At 37.6% G+C, this 20,500-nt stretch overlaps 1 protein-coding gene across 7 annotated transcripts in view; it reads left to right on the forward strand.

Annotated features, from left to right (window-relative positions):
• Positions 1-20,500, forward strand: part of LOC140725527 (inactive N-acetylated-alpha-linked acidic dipeptidase-like protein 2) — a 965,400-nt gene that overhangs the window by 540,688 nt on the left and 404,212 nt on the right. For all 7 annotated transcript variants that reach the window (XM_073041096.1, XM_073041095.1, XM_073041098.1 and 4 more), the window contains one exon: positions 7,979-8,098. In XM_073041096.1, the coding sequence (XP_072897197.1) occupies positions 7,979-8,098 (120 nt within the window). The remainder of the gene's footprint in view (positions 1-7,978; positions 8,099-20,500) is intronic.

Raw genomic sequence — 20,500 nt, forward strand, 5'->3', positions numbered from 1 at the left:
AGTATAAAGGGGATTGGTTGGAAAGGAGCCTGAGGTGACTGGAGGACTGAAGAGGGATGTTAGATAGCAGGCAGACTGTGTTAGTTAGGGATGGGGAGCAAGAGGGCGGAGTTATGAGACAGTGGCAGGCAAATGAGAGATGAAGGCACACACAAACAAAGAGAGAAATAAATTACACACACACACCACCCCACCCCCAGTGGTTAATCAGGGCAGGCAGCCACTTATTTGGGACAACTCTTAAAGAACAACAAACTAATCAAGAAAATAGCCGAGATTCTGTTAATTTATTTGGGCAACTATTACACTAATTGGCGTTTGCTGAACAGGTTCTAACTAGTGTTAGTCACATGCACTTGTGACATTACATGTGCTTAGATTGAACTTTTTAAATAGCATCAGTTGTGTATGTCTGTGTTCAAAAAGTAGTGGTTTTGTCACTGATAGTTGGTGAGAAATAAGTAGTTAAGACAGTTCCAAACTGTTTCGCTCACTGTGTCAAGCATTCACACTTGGAGATGCCAGAAATGGCTGAAGTGAAAATAAAATGGTTTCACTACTTCATCAAGTTAGGAACTACAAAGGATTTGAATGTAATAACAATTCTCTTGAGTGTTACAATGAAAATGAAGATTTGGGGGATGCAATCATCAATAGCATTGTATGAAGGCATTTCAAATCTGCACTAGGTGTCTGCACTAATTTTGTTCATCATGCACACTGGATAAATTCCTCCATCAATAACTATCAGGACCTAAATACACAGTTTTATAGTACGGTAGTACTGTTGGTTGTTCTCTAATTTGTTCTGTTTTTTTTATTTAAATACATGATTCGTTACTCAGTTTGTCTTTTTATAACTTTTTAACTATTTCCATGAAACTTTGGCTAATTGGAGTAGACACTTAATTGGGCCAAAACGTACTGGTCCCAATATGTCCCAATTAACCGGAACTCTGTGTGTGTGTGTGTGTGTGTGTGTGTGTGTGTGTGTGTGTGTGTGTGTGTGTGTGTGTGTGTGTGTGTGTGTGTGTGTGTGTGTGTGTGTGTGTGTGTGTGTGTGTGTGTGTGTGTGTGTGTGTGTGTGTGTGTGTGTGTGTGTGTGTGTATATATATATATATATAGTGAGATAGATAGATAGATATATATATATAGGGAAGAGGAATTTGAAGGTTGGAGACCATTGCTGATGTGGAATCATTAGGAGAGATGTCAATGGCAGATGGAGCCAGAACCAGATAGGGTAAAAGGGGTGGTGAAAGTTGGGTAAATATTGATATGGGTTGTAAACATGTGGAATCGCAGTACCAATCTCTGCACCTTACTGGCCCCAACATCCCATCCTGAAAGTGATGTATTTATATCTACTTTGTTTCCTTATTTGAAAAAAATACAAGTCAAGCATTTTTCTGGTTGGAGGTTAACTTAGAGAAGTAGTTGCCATACACCATAGTAGCTAGGATCTGCTATTTGATATCTCAGCCTCAGTCATTTTTTTAAAAAAAAATGGTAACCACTGTTTGGGACAGGAAATTTCAAATATATTGTCATCACTTAGCCTGTTATGCATGTGACAGCTGTTCATTTATTGTGATTTCAAGAGAAGCTTTTGAGACGTTGTCACCTACAACTGGTGGATACAGGGGAAAGAATAAACTTAGGTGGTGGTTTTTATTCTAACTAATAAATAATAGATTAGTTGACTGAAAATGACTTTCATAGCTCTACAATTCCTTAGTGACTGACGGTGCTTGCCAAATCCACAGTCAATTAACAACCTCCTGATCTCATTCTTGTTGTGAAATTAATGTCTCCCACTGTTCATTGTCAAGAACAGATTTATTTAATTAAGTTGCATGAATCGTATTCTGTATTCATTTATAATAAAAGCAAACCAACAGAAAAAAGAAAATTACATTTACTTAGTGGCCTTCCAGACCCCAGGATTATCCAATTCACAGTCAATTAAGTACTTGTGTAGTATAGATAACATTATAAAGTATGCAAACATGACAATTAGTGTGTACACAGCAATTTCTCAAAGCAACAATGAGATAAATTTTCTTCTTATTTCTAATCCCTAATCATCTCTCCCAAACCATGATGCCTCCTCCTTTCATGTATGTTTTCTCTTCAATTCTCCATGTCAGGTCTTCGGCATACCTTGACATTTCTAGTTCTCCTGCCACCATTCCCAATTTGCTGCCTTCATAGATAACCTGATACATTCACTTCAAGTTTCTTTTGGTATCCCACAAAATGGTCAACAAAGGACTTGCTACTTCCTCCACATGAACATCAAGACAAATGCCCGATCCAAATTGGTTGTTGGTCTTCTGGATCCAAATCATCACGTTCTCACCTTGCCTTTTCCCTTGCAGTTTATCTTGCTTCAGCCCGTTTAAGTCAAAGGACACCTGCCATGTAATGCCAGATCTAGTGGAACCATGTCTGTATTTTAAAATTCCTTACTCTGCCAGCATTTTGTAGGAATACAAGAATAACATGAGGCTTCTGCGTTCAGAAACCATAGTCTTATTAAAGGTAGTCAACATGACTTTGTGAAGGACAGGTCTTCATTTCTAACGAGCCTAAATGAATTTTTTGAGGAGGTGGCAGAGAAAATTGGTGAAAGTAGAGTGGTGGATGTGATGTATATAGATTTTAGTATGTTATGAAGCATAGGGTCCATGGAGACTTGGTTGCGTGGATTCAAAATTGGCTTGACCACAGAGGGCAAGGAGTGGTGATAGATGGAAGTATTCAGTCAGTAACTAGTGGTGTTCCACAGGAATCTGCTCTGGGCTCCTGCTCTTTGTGACTTTTATAAATGCAGTGGAGGGGTCTTTTAATAAGTTTTCAAATGCATGAAGGTTAGATGCGTTGTGGACAGTGTAAGGTGGTTGTTGTAGATAGGTTACATTTTTGGGTGGAGAAGTGGCAGATGGAGCTCCATCAAGAGAAGTGTGGGTGATATACTTTGGAAGATCAAATCTGAAGGTGGGGTCGAAGGTTATTGGCAGGATTCTTAGCAGTGTGGAGGAACTGAGGGATCATGGGTTGCAATTCCGTAGATCACTCAAAGTTGTCAAACAGATTGATCGGATGCTGGAGAATGCATGTGGTGCGCTGGCCTTCATCAGGCAGGGAATTGAGTTCAAGAGCCGCAAGGTAATATTACAGTTTTATAAAGATGCACTTAGAATATTCTGTTAGTTCTGGTCACCTCATTACAAGAAGGATGTGGAAACTTTAGGTAGAGTTCAGAGGAGATATACCAGGATGCTGCCTGGATTAGAGAACATGTCTTTTGAGGAAAGGTGAAGTGAGCTAGGGTTTTTCTTTTTGGAGCGACGGAGGATGAGATCACTTGATACAGGTATATAAGATTGTGAGAGGACAGCCAGATCCCTTTCCCATGGGTGGCAGTGGCCAATACAAGAAGACATGCGTTTAAGCTGAGTGGAGGAAAGTTTAGGGCAGATGTCAAATGTAGATTTTTTACACGATTGGTGGGTTCCAGGAAAGCGTTGCTCAGGTTGACAAGGGAAACTGATACAATAGGGAAAGGCACATGGATGTAAGTAAAAATGGAGGGTTATGGGCTGTGTAGAAGGAAAGGGTTAGATTGACTGTGGTGTATTTTTCTATAGGTCGACACATCATTGTGAGCAGATGCGCCTGTATTGTGCTGTACTGTTCTAAAACTTCTAAAGCTTCTTTTCTCTTCTGCAGACTTTCTTGTTAAATCCCTTCCCCCCCCCCCCCCCCCTCATCCTCAACAATCAGCAATATGTGCATCAAACCCATAAAGGTCAGATTATTTGTTTATCTTTCCTTACTTTCTCAGTGCCCTGAATTTACACAAAGGTTCCTCCCAGCTATAATGCTAAATCCACAGCTCTTTCTGGATCCTCTCAATTTGTCTCTTTCTTATTCTTCTTTATGAAAATCGCTTCCTGCTCTCTCATCCCTTGCCCGTAAAACTGCTGAGTGTCCAACTTCCCTACATTGCTCCCATGTCCGCGTTGATATTGTTAAGCTTTAGATTGTTAGATATTTATTGTCTCTTACATTTCACATCACAAATTCTTTTCTCAAACAGCCAAGTCTTTCCCCTCAGTCCTTCTAAACTATCTACTCATCTTCACTTCTCAGCTTATTTTTTTAATCTGATCCTTTTGTTTATTGTCATCTTCATAAAGCATTGGAACACCATGGCAAACAATCTAACTCAAAAAAACTAGGTGACATTCTTTGTGATGTTCATTGTTTATCTTGGTACAGCCTTTGACTCATTTGGCAATGCCATCCTCCCATACCTCCCCACTCTTATTTAGATGAGTGAAATGATGGTAATCTGGTTGAATTTCCTTTTTCCCCACTCATTGTCAATCACCTGAAATTACTTCTCTTCCTACTCCTACATTGATAGCTTCTGCATTAACAGGGATCTACCAGGGTCCTGCCGAGTTTACATCTTAAATCACCTTTTATTGGCTGAAAATGCACTGATAGTTTTCGTATGTATGATGATCATGCCTAGCACTCTACTGCCACCACTTTTCTCAACTCTCCCACTGACTTTAAAAGGTCAGATTGCTTCTCTAACTTGCAGTAGTGGATGAGTACAAATTCTTTCCATTTAAACACTATGGACCACCTGTTGTACAATGATGGACTTGTCATTTTTTTTTTGCATTGATGTCTTGTCTTGCAGATTTTTTTCTTTGCTGTCTTGTATAATTTATGATCTGAGTGTTGTCTGAATCTTCTTGCCGGTGATGCTGCTACAAGCAAGCTTTTCATTGCTTCTGTACCTGAATGTGCTTGTGCATATGACAGTAAACTCGACTTGACTCAAACAATTATTGACAAGAATGAAGCCATATCCTTTGGTGTCCATCATTTCCTTGGCATTGAGGAAACTTCCTTTCCTGAGAAGAGTCGGAGGCTAATCAAACCGATTACAAACTTGGTGTTATGCATGGTCCGAGACTGAGCTTACTACTGGATGTGACCTTCTTGAGACTATCTGATTCTACTTCCACAACATAATCTGACTGCATCTGCCATTTCTTTTCTTGGCCAGACTTCTACTTTCTAGCCAGCATCAACTTCTCTCAAATTCTTCACCTCTGTTCTATAAACATGGGCAGTATTGGTTCAATGCTGCAGTCACATGCAGGTAAACTTGTCCCGTAGCTGAACTACAAATGCTGCTGCACCTGCCATTCTGTTTCAGAGCTGACTTCCATGATGTATCTAGAAATAATTGCAAACCCCATTTGTTTAAATGTGAATTTTCACTGTGGGAATTAGGAAGGAAAGGCTGCAGTTAATTATTTATTGTTCACATGCCTACCTTTTTTTATTTCTCTATTTATTATTCCTTGTGTGTGATTTTACAATCCATAATCTTTATTTTCATGAACGTGCCAATTTTCATTTTTGAAATCAATCCAGACCTGCAGAGTTCTGAAAACAAATTACTTCTCCAATTCCAGTTTCTTGACCTCACATTTGTATCCAAAATTTCAGATGTTAACTTTTGGAAGTTTGCAATTCTTTCTTAAACCACTTTATATCTCTCTTCTCCAGTCTCTCACTTTTTAAAAATTGTAGTTTCAGCCAATGTTTGGTCATCTGCCTTAATATCTCCATATGTGGTTTGTTTAATCACTGTAGGATGTTTAGCACTTTAAATGGCCACTTGTGGAATCATAGAGAAACTTAGTACATAGAATTCTTTCCTCTCCAATGCTTTACCTTTCCCACCCACTTGGCTTCAACTATCACTTTCTAGCTAGCCTCCTACCCCTCCCCCACCTTTTTATTCTGGAGTCTTCTCCCTTCCTTTCCAGTCCTGAAGAAGGGTCCTGGCCCGAAATGTTGACTTGTTTGTTCATTTCCGTGGAGGGTGCATAGGAAGCTATCATGACTCTTCACTGGCGGAAATAGTAGCTCATCTTGACTGTGTGATATGTGTTGAGAGCTTCTACTTTTATCAGTCTCTCAGGCATCGAATTCCAGATCCTCATTCACCAGTGGCTGAAGAAATACTTTCCTCATTTTTCTTTTCCATCCGCTTGTTACTTTGAGATCACTATCTTCTGGTTTTAAACCCCATAGCCAAAGGAAATCAATACTTCTTAATTACACTCTGATTCTTCTCAGATGACTCAGTTCAGCCTCCCCCGTTTCAAATCCCAGCTTTGCTTTTTTTCCTCATGGCTAAAATTTTCTAGTGCCGAAATCATTCTTGTAAAGCTTCTCTGCACTCCCTTCAGCTCAATCACTTCATTCCTTTCATGTGTGCAGTACTCAAGCTGTGGTCAAATTAGTGTATATGTACAATTCTATCATGATTTTCCTACCCTTATATCTAATTTTCAGTTAATAAAGGAAAACACGTAAATGTTTCTGACAAGATAGGTGGCTGTGGCCCAGATGTGGAGATAGAGACACACTGAAGCGGATCAACAGTTCTCTGACTTTAATGGGAACTTTTCGGAAAATAAGGGGATAGAAAACAATAACCACTTGGCCAACAGGACTGTTAACTAGAACTGTCAAACTAATGCTAATGCCAATACAGCGGCTTGGCTGTAGTACCTTAATACTAAGTAAATCCCATTCCTTAATGTCAGGCGAAACGTTAGTCTTCTTTCCCGGATCCAGGACAATGGTAAATAGGGATGTTTCTCTGATTTTGGTCAAGTCGGGACAAGTCTGGAATGAAAGGAAGGGAGTTAAATACCACCACAATGAAACACTAAATGGCTGGATTGTGCATATTCACGAGCATGATTGCTGAACCTTTCCGCAGCTCGCCTATGGCAGAAACTGTGGTTGATACAATTTTTTATGCATATTATCAATAGATCATGCTTCCTCCTGAAGTTCAAAACTTTCTTCTTCTTTGTTAGCCTCACAGCTGTTTTCTGTGTCATCTGTAAAATGCCCCTCTCATTTAATTCTAAATTATTAATATAACCACCATGCTTCAAGGGAGGAAGAATTAAACCTTCTGGAGCAGCATGAGTAAGAGTTGCTGTAAATTAAAGGCCAGTGATGAATTACCCAATAAATTGCATTGTGGGGTTACTCACATCCAAAAGCCAGAGGAAACTCGATATGATAATTCTTATTCAATGGGTAACTTTTTGACAGTTGGCGTACACTGCAGTGTTACCTTGTAAACGGTTCCCAAATCTTGCAGTTTGAATCTTGAGACTGCATCCCTCTTACTAAAGACCATAAGACAAAGGTGGAGAAGTCAGCCACTCGGCCCATCGAGTCTGCTCCACCATTTCATCATGAGCTGATCCAATCTCCCCTTTAGTCCCATTCCCCCCCTTCTCACCATAACCTTTGATGCCCTGACTACTCAGATACCTATCAATCTCTGCCTTAAATACACCCAATGACTTGGCCTCCACTGCCACCCATGCCAACAAATTCCACAGATTCACCACCCTCCGGCAAAAAAATTTTTTTTGCATCTCTGTTCTGAATGGGCGCCCTGCAATCCTCAAGTCATGTCCTCTCGTACTAGACTCCCCCACCATGAGAAACAACTTTGCCACATTCACTCTGTCCATGCCTTTCAACATTCAAAATGTTTCTATGAGGTCCCCCCTCATTCTTCTAAACTCCAAGGAGTACAGTCCAAGAGCGGTCAAACGTTCCTCATATGTTAACCCTCTAATTCCTGGAATCATTCTAGTGAATCTTCTCTGAACCCTCTCTTAAAGAGCCAAGGAAGAGCAATTCCATTATCTGTTTCCTCTTTTAAAAGCACAACTTTGATTACTTGAATCGTTTAATTGAAACCTTTTTTTAAGTAGTTTCTCCAACCTTTTTAGGTATTATCTGTACCTGTTTTAATGCAGTTAGAATTAACAGGTAATGAATGCAACAGCGGAAATGGTTTAAAGAATGTTAAAATAGTATTTGCTTTTTGCAATTTTTCAGGCGGAGATCATAGATGTACAGTATGGAACAATTGATGATTTGCTCCGACTTCAATCAAATACCAATGTTACCAAAAAAATTGCACTAATTAAACTTGGACAGGCACCTTTACTATACAAGGTAGGGTTAAAACTAATCTAGATTTTTTTTGGTAAGTAATGATTTTCAATATTTTAATTGTGTTTTTCTGGTTTTAATTGTAGTGCAAAATGGTATAGCAGGCTGAAGGTGCTGGGCAGCCTAACCTACTCCTCATTTGCATGTGCTTCTGATCAAATGTAAAGATATGGAATCACCAAGAACTATAATTAGATAGCATATCTGGAAGATTCCAAGAGATGTTTGTGGTGGAGTGGGGCTCAGCAGTTGTATTGCTGCTCCATGTAGGCTAGGCACTGCACCTGAGAGGGCTCCCTTCCATGTAGCTAGCCTCCCTCCTGTTTCTGGTGCCCTTAACCTAAGAGGAGAAAATAAAATACCTTAATTGTCAACCATTTGTGCCCCTGACCTCTGACCTTCTGCTGGCTGGGCTGGATATCAGTGATGTTGTGAAGGAGGGGTGTAGTGAAGCAGGGAGAGGGACGTGGATTAGTGGATTAAGGACATGAATAAAACAGATGATGTAGAGTTCATTTTGCTATATCTAATGGTTGGTTGGGGTTTCAGGTAAGTCCTTTGGCCTTCACGTGTACAGGATGTTCTTCTGGCCTATTCTCCCCTCATCCAGAATTACATTTTTGCTGCTGGCTGGTTGCCACAGGGAGCATCCCCAAGGCATGGACCTATCTTGAGTTGTGCACAGCAGTGTATATGCAGCTGCATTAATTCAGTGAGGCTCAAACAGTAACTGACTCTGTTTTAACCCCCTTATGTCAACTCAAATGCCTTTTTCGCCTAATTCACAGATTTAAAAGGGAGCCAAATGGGGTGTAAGATTTTAAGAAAGAGTGAAAATCAGATTCCAGTCAGATTTTTTCAAAGTGAGATCAACGCTTTGAGAGAAGTTCTTTGTGGTCCTCACTTGACATAAAGTTCCAATAGATTTGTCAATAAATCAGTTTATAAGGAATGGATTTCAAGCAATCTGTTTCTTTGATTTGCGATAAATTTTTAACTAACATTTAGTCCTACAGACTAAAGAGCTGGTAAAGTGATTGTCACAAAAAGAGTGACCCAGAATTATTATTTCTAAAAATTATAAAGTTTGTATGAATTAGATATTAATTTACAAAAGATCATTATTGTTACCAGATATGATAATTAAGCTGACTTGTTTCTGTGTTGCTTGACCCCGACTATCAACGAATAATGGACTTTGCTTGAATGCCGTGCCAGTTCATAAAAAAAGACGAAACAACCTCTAGAAGCAGATAGGTCACCTATCTTCCTTTTATCCTAATATGATTAAGTCAGAACATAATTTGTCATCATGACATCCAATGGTTGATGAGGAATAAAAACACTCATAAATTAGCACAAATTAGCAGTAAAACTGACATTCATGAGCCGTATGTTACAGCTGCTGCAAGAAATCGAAACAGTGACTCAAGCACAGTTGCAATGATGGGCCTGAAAAATAACTACAAATGCAATGGGAAAGTCTGTTGCTGATGAAGGTGATTACAAGTACTGTACCTCTCATCTGAACAACCAGTGTTATAAAAAAATACAGAATATGAGTATTATGATCTTTGTTTGTGAATATACAGGATGATGTGTGTCTATCTATAACAATTGAGCACTGGCTGGAACATGGCCTTGGGCAAGAACAGGTTAAGAGTTCTGTCATGCTATTATAACTCTATTACTTTCTTTGGATGCAAAGCATACTTTAGTACAATATTGACAGTATTTTAGTTATAAATTATAAAGGTAGGTACATATTCTTGCTTGACTGTTGTTTTAATAACAAAATAATTACAACTGTGTCAGTGAACATTTGCTGCACTATTTATAAATGGTAAACCATCATATGGTATTCTGATTGAATTCAAAAAAACAAAGGCATTTGCCACAGCTGGGGAATCAATATGTAATAGTCGTAATTTGTTTATACAAATATAAATGTTATTGTCGTCTCTAAAGGGACACAAGTATAATAGTGTGTAATTTGCAAATATTAAATTCATTATTACGTTACTTTTAAAAGTTATAGTTGATATCTGAAAATAATTAGATTTATGAGCTTTATTTGTCGCACGAACATTGGAACATTGAAGCAGAAAGTGAATTGCTTTGTTTGCGTCAACACGGTCCAAGATGTGTCGGCGGCAGCTTGTAAGGGTCACCAAGCTTCCAGCAGCAATATAGCATGCCACAATCCATGAATCCTAACTCAGATTTTGAAATGTGGGAGGAAACCTGAGCACCCAGAGGGTACCTACATGGTCATGGGGAGATGTATAGACCCCTTATGAATAGTGGCAGGAATTGAACCCCGATCACACAGCTGGTACTGTTAGGCACTACTCTGACCATTATGCTACAATGCCATCTACCTTAATGTATATTTTCAAATTTTGAAATAAATTCATAATCGACATGCATATACATAAATAAAAAATCAAATACTACCCTTGATATTCATTTTCTTGCGTAGTAGTACAGAGAAATACAATGAAATTGATGAAAAACTACACGCAAACAAAGACTGACAGAGAACCAATGTGCAAAAGTAGTCAAGCTGTGCAAGTGTACAAAAAATAAGTAAATAAATAATACTGAGAACAGGAGATATACAGTCCTTGAAAGGGGAGTCCATAGGTTGTGGGATCAGTTCTGAGTTGAGGTGATTGAAATTATTCATGCTGGTTCAGAAGCCTGATGTTTGAAGGGTAATAAGTGTCAGAAGGGTATGAACTAGGGATGGGAGTCCTAAGGCTCCTGTAGTTTATTTCCTAATGGCAGCAACAAGAAGAGCGCATGGCCTAGGGTTCTTTGATGATGGGTGCTGCTTTCTTGTGGCACTCTTTGTAGATGCGTTGAATGGTTGGGGGAGAGGTGGGGTGGGTCCTTTGCCTGTAATTGACTGGGCTGTATCCACCATTTGAATGCATATCAGAACTTATATGCATATGCAATAAAATTGTGAATAGAACCTTGTGAAGAACTTCATTATCATTCTGACGATGATTTCTTCTCACTTACAAAAGAGTGTATTCACAGCCAAACATAACACATGGTTTCATGACCTGCTATAACAGTATACAATCTCACAAATATATGTAAAAAAAGAACAGTAAACATTTAAAGGTGGTTAGAACATAATTACTCATTATTTTTAGAAAAATTCTGGTTTGTTGAAATAGAGGCAGTAGTGCATTACCATAAAATTCAAATATCAAAGCATTTTAATTATTAACATAATTTCATATAACGTAAGAATATAAGAACTAGGAATCAGAGTAAGCCTTATCACCCATTAAGTCTGGACACAAAAAATATATCTCCTACTTTGCATAAGAACTTGTACGAATGGAATTCTGATGTTAAAGCTGATAAATAATTTTTTTTAAAACAAAAGTTAATATGGAAGTATTCTTATCCCAGAGCCAATTGCAAATTAGTGCTTATTTATCTAAATATGCAAGACCCTAAAGTTTGTTTCATGCATCCGTTTACAAATGCATTCAAGGAATTCTTACAGCAGTAAACTGCAAAGTTTTGAATTGCCATTTTGTATACACTGTACAGATACTAAAAGAACCTTGAGCATTTTTCACAATTATTCAAGATGCAAGAATTGCTGAACCGGCCACCACTTATTGCCCATTCCTGATTGTCTTTGGAGATGTACTTCTGCTGACCCGGTGAAAATACTGCAGTGCTGTTGGGAAGGGAGTTCCAGGCCAATCATCGATGAACAGCGAAACATTTCCAAGGCAGGCTGTTGTGTGACTTGGAGGGATGCCTGGAGGCACAGGTGTTGTCATGTGCCCTTGCCTTTACCTTCAGTGGCAGGATTTAAGGGTGGAACAGTAACACAGTGAGGTATAACATCATTGAACATCACAAATGAAGCCAACAGTTACCTATTTCTAGATCCCCACTTCTCTTCAAAGCTCTGCATCTCAGTTCTATTTAACAATGGGGCTCAGTATCTCAGTGCCATCTGCAACAGAAAACTGTCTCCAATGTTATACATACACACACACTTTGAGCAAATTTTCCCCATTTCCACCTTCATTTCCATAAGTTAGCCTATTATAAATCTAATAAAGTTAATAAAGCCAGAGAACCCAATACATAACATTATCTCTCCATAGGGGGCTTCAGATTCCACAGCTTATATTGTAATGAAGTCTACCATGTCTGTTATGGGGCCATTATAATACCTGCAATAATCCAAAACAGTGATGTGATAAAGCATGTTATATCAGATTTCACAGTAATATATTTTTTGAAAAAATTGAAGACAAATCCTTTATATCTCCAAATATATATGTTAAATAATTACAATACAACTATGTAATGTGTCTTTTTAAAATGTAGGATAGTTTGTCAAGCAAGAATTAGGCCCTCAAGATGTGGGCCATATGTAGAAGAATGTATGATGTTTACTTTCCGGAGAGATTTGACTGTGAATACCTTACATTCAAGTTGGTTCATATGATTTCAAGATTCAAGATTGTTTAATATAATTTCCAGTACACAAGTGTAAAGGAGAATGAAATAATTGTTACTCCAGATCTAATGCAGCACAAAAAAACGCAATAAGATAAAGAACACAATAATAAAAACACAATAAATATACAGTAAATATATAAGATAGCCTATATACATAGACTGTAAGTCCATAAAATGATGCTAGGCACGGGGATGTCTGTACATAAGGTGACTTGGACAGGAAATGACAAAGTAGTGGTGGTGAGATGGGTTCATGGATGGAGGTGTGGATCAGCCTCACTGCTTGGGGAAAGTAACTGTTTTTAAACCCGTGGTCCTGGCATGAATGTTACGTAACCTCATTCTCGATGAAGCTAACACTGAAAAAGACAGATTGTGGAGGGGTGCTGAATTATGCATAACAGCATAGGGGTTTCTGCCTTGAACTACACAGTACAGCAATCCTACAGTTTGCTGTGAATCTCACAGAGCATCAGTGGTGAAGGTTAATGGTCTTGTCGTTCCTACCTAAAATCCACAAAATGAATGCTGTGTAATGGGTAACATCTGCTCATAGGATTTACAATAACTGAATATTTGTTAATGCTTTGGGAATTAGCACAGTTGGTATAAGTCCAAGAATTCTGAAAATAGAAGTGAGTTCTGTGTTATTCTGCCGAGCATTGTGAGCATGCTAGGTTGGCACTAGATGTGTGGTGACACTTGTGGACTGCCCCCAGCACATCCTTAGGTTGTTTTGGTTGTTAACGTGGATGATGCATTTCACTGTGTGTACTTATGATAAGTTAATATAAGTAGTCTTTATGTAATATATCTAGGGTGCTGATGATTTACATTGAGGAGGTATACAAGATTAGGTGAATTTGTTAAGAGAAGGGCAGGGCTGATCAGCACAGTGGAAGTTTTGAGGAATTATCAAGGAGGGTGGGTAAAGGTACGTAACGTTTATAGATTTTGGAAAGGCTTTTATCAAGGTTCCAAATGCAGGCTGGTCAAGAATTATAAGCCAGTGGAATCCCAACCAGGGTGGCAAATTAAATCCAAAATTAACCTTGTGTCAGTTGGTGATGGATGGCTGCTGAAAGGCTGAAGTTCCACAGGATTCAGTCCTTGGTTCCTTGCTGCTTGTTGTCTGACTTAATGATTTAGATTTAAATGTAATGAACATGATGGAATAAATTTGTAGATTGACTATGAGGATGACAATAGAAAAGAACAGCTTTAGATCATCAGAGCTAATCATCTTAGCTGAATAGTGGTAAATTAAGTTCCTTCTGGAGCAGTAGTGCAAGAAGGTAAGGGAATACACAGTACATGAGAGGACACTGAGAAATGTGAAGTATCAGCCAGGCTGAAAATACATGGCAGGACAAGTTTAAAAGGCATGTGGGATACACTGTTTTAGATGAGGTAGAGGGTTGGGTGGTTAGATTAAAATGGCCTTTAAACCTGCTTATTCACTGTGTGGTGGAGAATATCTGCTTACACCAAGGAGGATGTTGCCAGGTCTGACTGGAGAATTTTAGCTTTCAGAATCTTGTAGGTTGTAGGCTCTTTCCTTTGGAATATTGGAGGCTGAGGGAAAATTAAGTTAAAAATACAATCAAAAGGGCCCAAGATAGAATAAGTAGGAAACATCTAATTCAAATGGATCAAAAGCCAATGGATAGAGATTTAAATCATTTGGTAGAAAGGTTAGAAGTGGAATGAGTTAAAATGGTTTCACTTAGACGGTGGCAAGAAGTCTGAAACTCATTCCTTGAGTGGGTGTACCCTTAACATATTTAAAATGAACTAGGATTTGTCCTTGAAGAACCATTACTTGCAGGGCAGCAAATCTTGCCTTGGAAGGGATTAGGTTGGGCAGCTCTTTCCTGTCATGCATATAATTGATGGACCAAATTGCCTCATTGAGTTTAGTTATTTTTCTGTTATTCTGTAATATATCTTTTGGAATTGAGTAATTGTCCTTTTGATTTGCTGAAAACATGACATTAAGCTTTGTAAGCAGCTGTTTGTAGCTTTTTTTCAGACTTTCTACCAATGCCTGTGAGTAGAATCTGACAGGCATACATGATAATCTTGTAAATGGAATTTAAAAGGGAAGAATTAATATAAACCATGATAAAGTTGTAATTGGAATTGTACAGTTGTAAACCTGTGATGTTGATGCTGATGAATTTGATGAAAAATCACTTTATAAGGATTACGTTGTTAGACCATGTCATCCACAATGTATTTCTCTGCTGTTGAAATAGAGATGTGATCATATTGAAAGAAAATCTATGATTATTTAGTTAATAACAACTTAGGGTCAATCAGAATGTAGTTGCTGTTATGGTAAGTGACTAGTGGAAGTTGGAAAATGTTTACTATTTGCATACTCAAGTAAGACATTCAGCAGTAAGTATGTGATATGTTTTGTTATGAAAAAATATATTTTTCAATTTGTATCCTTATGTTGAAATGTAATGTTGGAAATACTTTCTATCTCATTATATTTAAAACATAGCTTGTCCTTCAGTATCTTTTCTCTATCAATCCCAAAACTGTGTAACCAAATTACTTTCCACAGCATAGTTTCTAATGCATATATTTAACTAAATCATGCATTTTCTATCAAAGAATCAAACTCTCTAGCATATAGCCATTGTCATTCCATACTTCTTGTAAGCATATAAATTGAATGAATTTTTAAAAAACTAAGCAAAAATTCAAGGTGTAAAATTTATCCGCAGTGTTTTTTTCATTGCTCAAGGTGGCATTTTAGATTTTGAAAGTCATTGAATGAATGTCAGATGAAATGACACTTAACCCTTTCTGATGTCATAACATGTGAGGTCAGTGGAGTAAACACTGTTAGTGGCTATGTGGCTGTTAGTGAGTAAACACTGAGAATATCTGTCTGGATTCTGGCTTATTGGTTATATGTGTAAACTTTAATATCCTTTGTAAGCCCAAGAAATGTAGTATGTTCAACATTGTGAGACTAATGAACAAAGAAAGACCATTAAATTGTTTAATTGATTTATGAGTCTCTGCAATGAGCATGGAATGCATTTGAAAAAAAAACTGTGCAAATGGCATAAGAACAAAGAGATTGATGTGGTTACTCTGTGCTTGTAAAGCTTGTGGATATACTGGGCTGATTTTTAAATTTTCTTTGGACTTCAACCGGGACCAGGATTGTGATCAGTGCCTGAGACCCAGGGGGGGTTTCATGAGCTGGAAATTGGAGTCTCCCGACAGCAACCACCGAATAGTGAAGGAATTGTGAGCCCAGAAATCTTTGTGACGCAGTAATGTTTGTGACTTGCTATGTAGCATTTTGAGTGGTTTATTTGTGCTTTCTATTTTATATTAATAAATTAGGCTTAAGTTACTTTGTTGTGCTTGTACACTTATTGACACATCTCCTGGGCGCTTGAATAGTTGGGTCTGATTAACCTAGCACATTACACTCATATACCACTTCCACTCCGCATTCTATCCCATGCTTCATTTGCACCTCAAGTTTATAATGAGTGATACCGTTACTAACAATCTTCAATGTATTTGTGCTGAGATTCATTGCAAACCAATCCAGTTTTACTGAGACTTAAAATCCACACATTTATGCTAGAATAGTACTATGTAAATCCTAAAAGAATTGCTCAACCATTAAAAAATATTAAACCTCTGACTTACAGAGAGTACAATTGGCAGAAACACATTTAAATTATATTTATTATAACACCCTAGTAGTGAAAATTGGCATGCCACAGAAGTAAGGCACATATATTATTAGAATGCTATTCATATCCATGGAATAATCTTAATGTCTTCTGCATCTAATAAATTTTACTGAAGCATAGCAGCTGTTATACAGACAAGCATGAAATGGGGAGATTTCAGAGATAACTTTTTTTAGCCTTTCATTGAAACATTCAGATTGCAATAATTATTGACAATGTTGAAGGGTACTGAGTGAACCTGCCAACCATTCCTGCGGGATTTTAAAAAATATTCATTCCTATCCACAGATCAGGTCTTAGTTTAACAGCTCATTTGAAATAAGGGCCTGGAATTTGCATTAATAATCACAGTTATGATGCATTAATTTGGTTAATAGGTCTAATTCTAAGGCTTCCTTTGAATATCTAAATACAAAATTATGGAAGTTGTCATTCCTCATGATTCTGCTTTAATCGCCTTTGCCAAGACTCTGTTCAATGATAATTGTAAAGGGGCATAAAATAACTTCTTTTCTCACTATTCATCCATTATGCAAAACTTCCAAATTATTGCATTCAACATTTAGAAACAGATTCAAGATATGACAACACCATAATAAGACCATTGGAGCAGTATTTGGCAACTTGGCCCATCGAGTCTGCTCCACCGTTCAATCACGGTTGATACTGATTTATTTTCCCTCTCAACCCAATTCTCCTGCCCTCTCCCTGTAACATTTGATATAGCACATTTAAGCTGTGCTATATCAACCTCTGCTTGTGGAAGTACCAAAATGATCTTACCTCCACTTCTGTCAGTGGCAGTGAACGCCCCAGATTCACTACTCTCCTCATCTTTGTTCTAAAAGGATTTCCATATATTCTGAGGCTGTGCCTTTTGATCCTACACTCTCCCACTATTGAGAACATCCTCTGTACATCCAGTCTATTCAGGCTTTTCAGTATTTGGTATGAGATCTCCCCTCATTCTTCTAAACTTCAGTAAGTACAAACCCAACACCATCAAATTCTCCTTCTATGTTAATTCTCTCATTCCTGGGATCATTCTTACAAATTTCCCCTGGCCCCTCTCCAATGCCAGTGTATCCTCCTTGGACTTGAGGCCCAAAATTGCTCACAATACAATGCCTTATAAAGCCTCAGCATTACATTGTTGTTCTTAAATTCTATTCCTCTTGAAGTGAATGCGAGCATTGTATTTATCTTCCTTACCACTGACTCAAGTTGCAAATTAACCTGTAGGGAAAACTGCTCTAGTACTAACTTTTAAGTCCCTTTACACCTCCAGTTTATGAATTTGCTCCTCATTTAGAAAATAGCCTAGGCTTTATTCCTTCCACCAGTGTAGATGACCATGTACTTCCCCATGCTGCATTCCGTCTGATCATCGAAGAAAGCATGGCAGCACCTGGACTTCCTTAGAAATCTTTGAAGATTCAGCATGACATCAAATATTTTGCTAAACTTCTAGAGGTACAGTGGAGAGTATATTGACTGGTTGCATCACAGCCTGGAATGGAAACGCCAATGCGCTTGAATGGAAAAACATACAAAAAGTAGTGAATCCAGCCCAGTCCATCACGGGTAAAGCCTTCCCCTCCATTGAGCCCATCCACACAGAGTGCTGTTGCAGGAAAGCAGCATCCATTGTCAGGGGTCCTCATGCTCTCTTCTCACTGCTGCCTTCAGGGCAAAGGTCACAGGATCCTCCGGACTCTCACCACCAGCTTCAGGAACAGTTATTACCCCTCCACCACCAGGTTTTTGAACCAGAGGGGATAACTTCATTCAAGTTCACTTGCCCCATCACTGGATTGCTCCACAACAAATAGACACACCTTCAAGGGCCCTATATCTCACGTTCACGATATTTATTGCTTGTTTATTTATTATTATTATTTGTTTCTTTTTGTATTTGCACAGTTGTATTTTTGCACACTTGTTGTTTGTCAGCTTGATGGGTGTGGTCTTTCACTGATTCTTTTATAGTTGGATTTACTGAGTATGCCCACAAGAAAACAAATTATCAAGGTTGTATATGGTGAGAAATTTGTACTTTGATGATAAATTCACTTTGAACTTTGATCATTGAGAATGGCTGCTTAGTAGCTTTCGGAAGTTATTTAGTGTTGTAAATAGAGAAAAGGGAAACATTTTAACATACTTTGTTGGAATATTTTAATCTTCCCCTTATTAGCATCTCTCCTTCCTAATCTTTATTTGGCCATCTATATATTACTTGAGTCAAATTGTATTTAGTATTTTATACTTCTGGTTGGTCTTTGGGAATCCTCTGGCACACTGCTACTGAAGAGAAGGCATTCTGAGGTACAGTGCAGATTCATTGGAATTATACCTAGCCAGAAGGAACTGAATTATGTAGCTAGCGGCATTGAGAGTCAATTGATGATAGACAGAGGAACCATAACATCTCCCAGGAGTCCAGCACAAGATGCTCTCACCTCTAGGAACCTTTTGGAATTATACCAATTGAAAACTTAAGAATCGAGGCAATTAAATTTTGTTCTGGAACTAATTGCAGATGAAACATAAACTAACTAATTAGCAGATAAACCTTCAAAGGCTGGATGCACTGCTCTTGTTCTTGTGTTTCTCGATCTCCCACAGAGGTGTGGCCCACAGCAACAGATTTGTTTCATGTTTCTGTAGGTTATGAACCAAATAACCTTTGCCAGTAAGGCACTAAAACATCACAATTTTTAAAGTTGCTATTAAAGTATCAAAGCTTTTTGACAATATGAAAAGTTGTTGACGTTGAGTGGTAGCTTTGAAAATCCTGTTTTCACAGATTCTGGGTGATTTTACCTTTTTCTAATTCTTACTGCAGATGCTGGAAATCTGAATTGGTTTGTCTTTTGGAGAAGTAATGTTCTATTCTCTTACTGAAAATAATCAAACTTTTGCAGTATATTTTGGTTTTGCTTTCAGTCATCTTCACATTCTGACTGAAATGATATTTTAAGGCTTGCAGTATTTGTACGAGATATTTCTCATCCCATCATACCAAAGTATTCTCTCGTTCTCCGGCCTAGTTGACTAGAGGGTTAGAGTTTAACTTGTCATCCTCATCACCGGATCTTGTTTCTTGGAGAGCTATTTTATCCAAGGATTAAAATGGTAAAATCTCATGTAATTAATTGATTTCAGAAGTATTGACATTCACTTCTAATCCTAGCATGTAAATGGACTTCATGCAAACTATATGTTATTAATTACTTAATCCATTATCATATATCTTCTTTTATGCAGAAAATCTGTTCCAAGAAGAAGACAATAAAATTGTTTTCAATTTAATCTTTAACATGATCACAATAAGTCCTTCAGCATTACCTCAAATTATGATCATTGTTGAATCTCCAAAAGAACATGAATGAAGTGTATGTCAAAACAGATATTGTAGGAACTCAGAATTTCAGAATTTAGTTCTACCTTTGTAAAAATTATTGCTTTGTAAAAAATATTTAACTCTGATTTAAATATTATTATTTACCATTTTCCACAATAAACCTTGTTAAATGTTCTACTCCACTAATTCCAGTTGTATACATTCTGGAATTATTGTGTCCAAGTCTAGCCTATAATGTGTATAACTAGATTTTATGGTATTATCATCATTGTGAATAAAATGAATAAAAATTACCAAATGGTTTAATGGTTTTAGTCAGAAATAATACTGAGAGTGATGTTAAAAGCTGAGTCAGAGGTTTAACATACAGTGTAGTCATACATGTAATTATTTTTGTAGGCAGCCAACTTCAAGTGAAGGATGTTTCACTATAACTATCTGGATATGAAAAAACAATTTTGGATATATTAAATAGACAGTTGGTATTTGGCTTTCCTGAACCTTCTCCAAGACCATTAAATACACTGTCTACTAAAGATACATTAAAAAATAAATAAACAGCACTATATTAGGTCACTATACTGAATATGGTGAATATTTTTCCAAATGGTTTTGTATGATTCATGATAAGAGTAAAGTAATTTTCATTACAACACCCTTAGAGTATGTGGTTGGGATGCAAGGATGATCTGGATTATCATAAAATTGGATTTCAAATTAGAGTACTTGCTGGAGATCATCAAACACTGATTATCATGTTTTTAGCTGTACTGCACTAACTGAAGGATTTTGAGT

The sequence above is a fragment of the Hemitrygon akajei genome, chromosome 3 (genome assembly GCF_048418815.1).
Source record: "Hemitrygon akajei chromosome 3, sHemAka1.3, whole genome shotgun sequence".
Lineage (NCBI taxonomy): Eukaryota > Metazoa > Chordata > Chondrichthyes > Myliobatiformes > Dasyatidae > Hemitrygon > Hemitrygon akajei.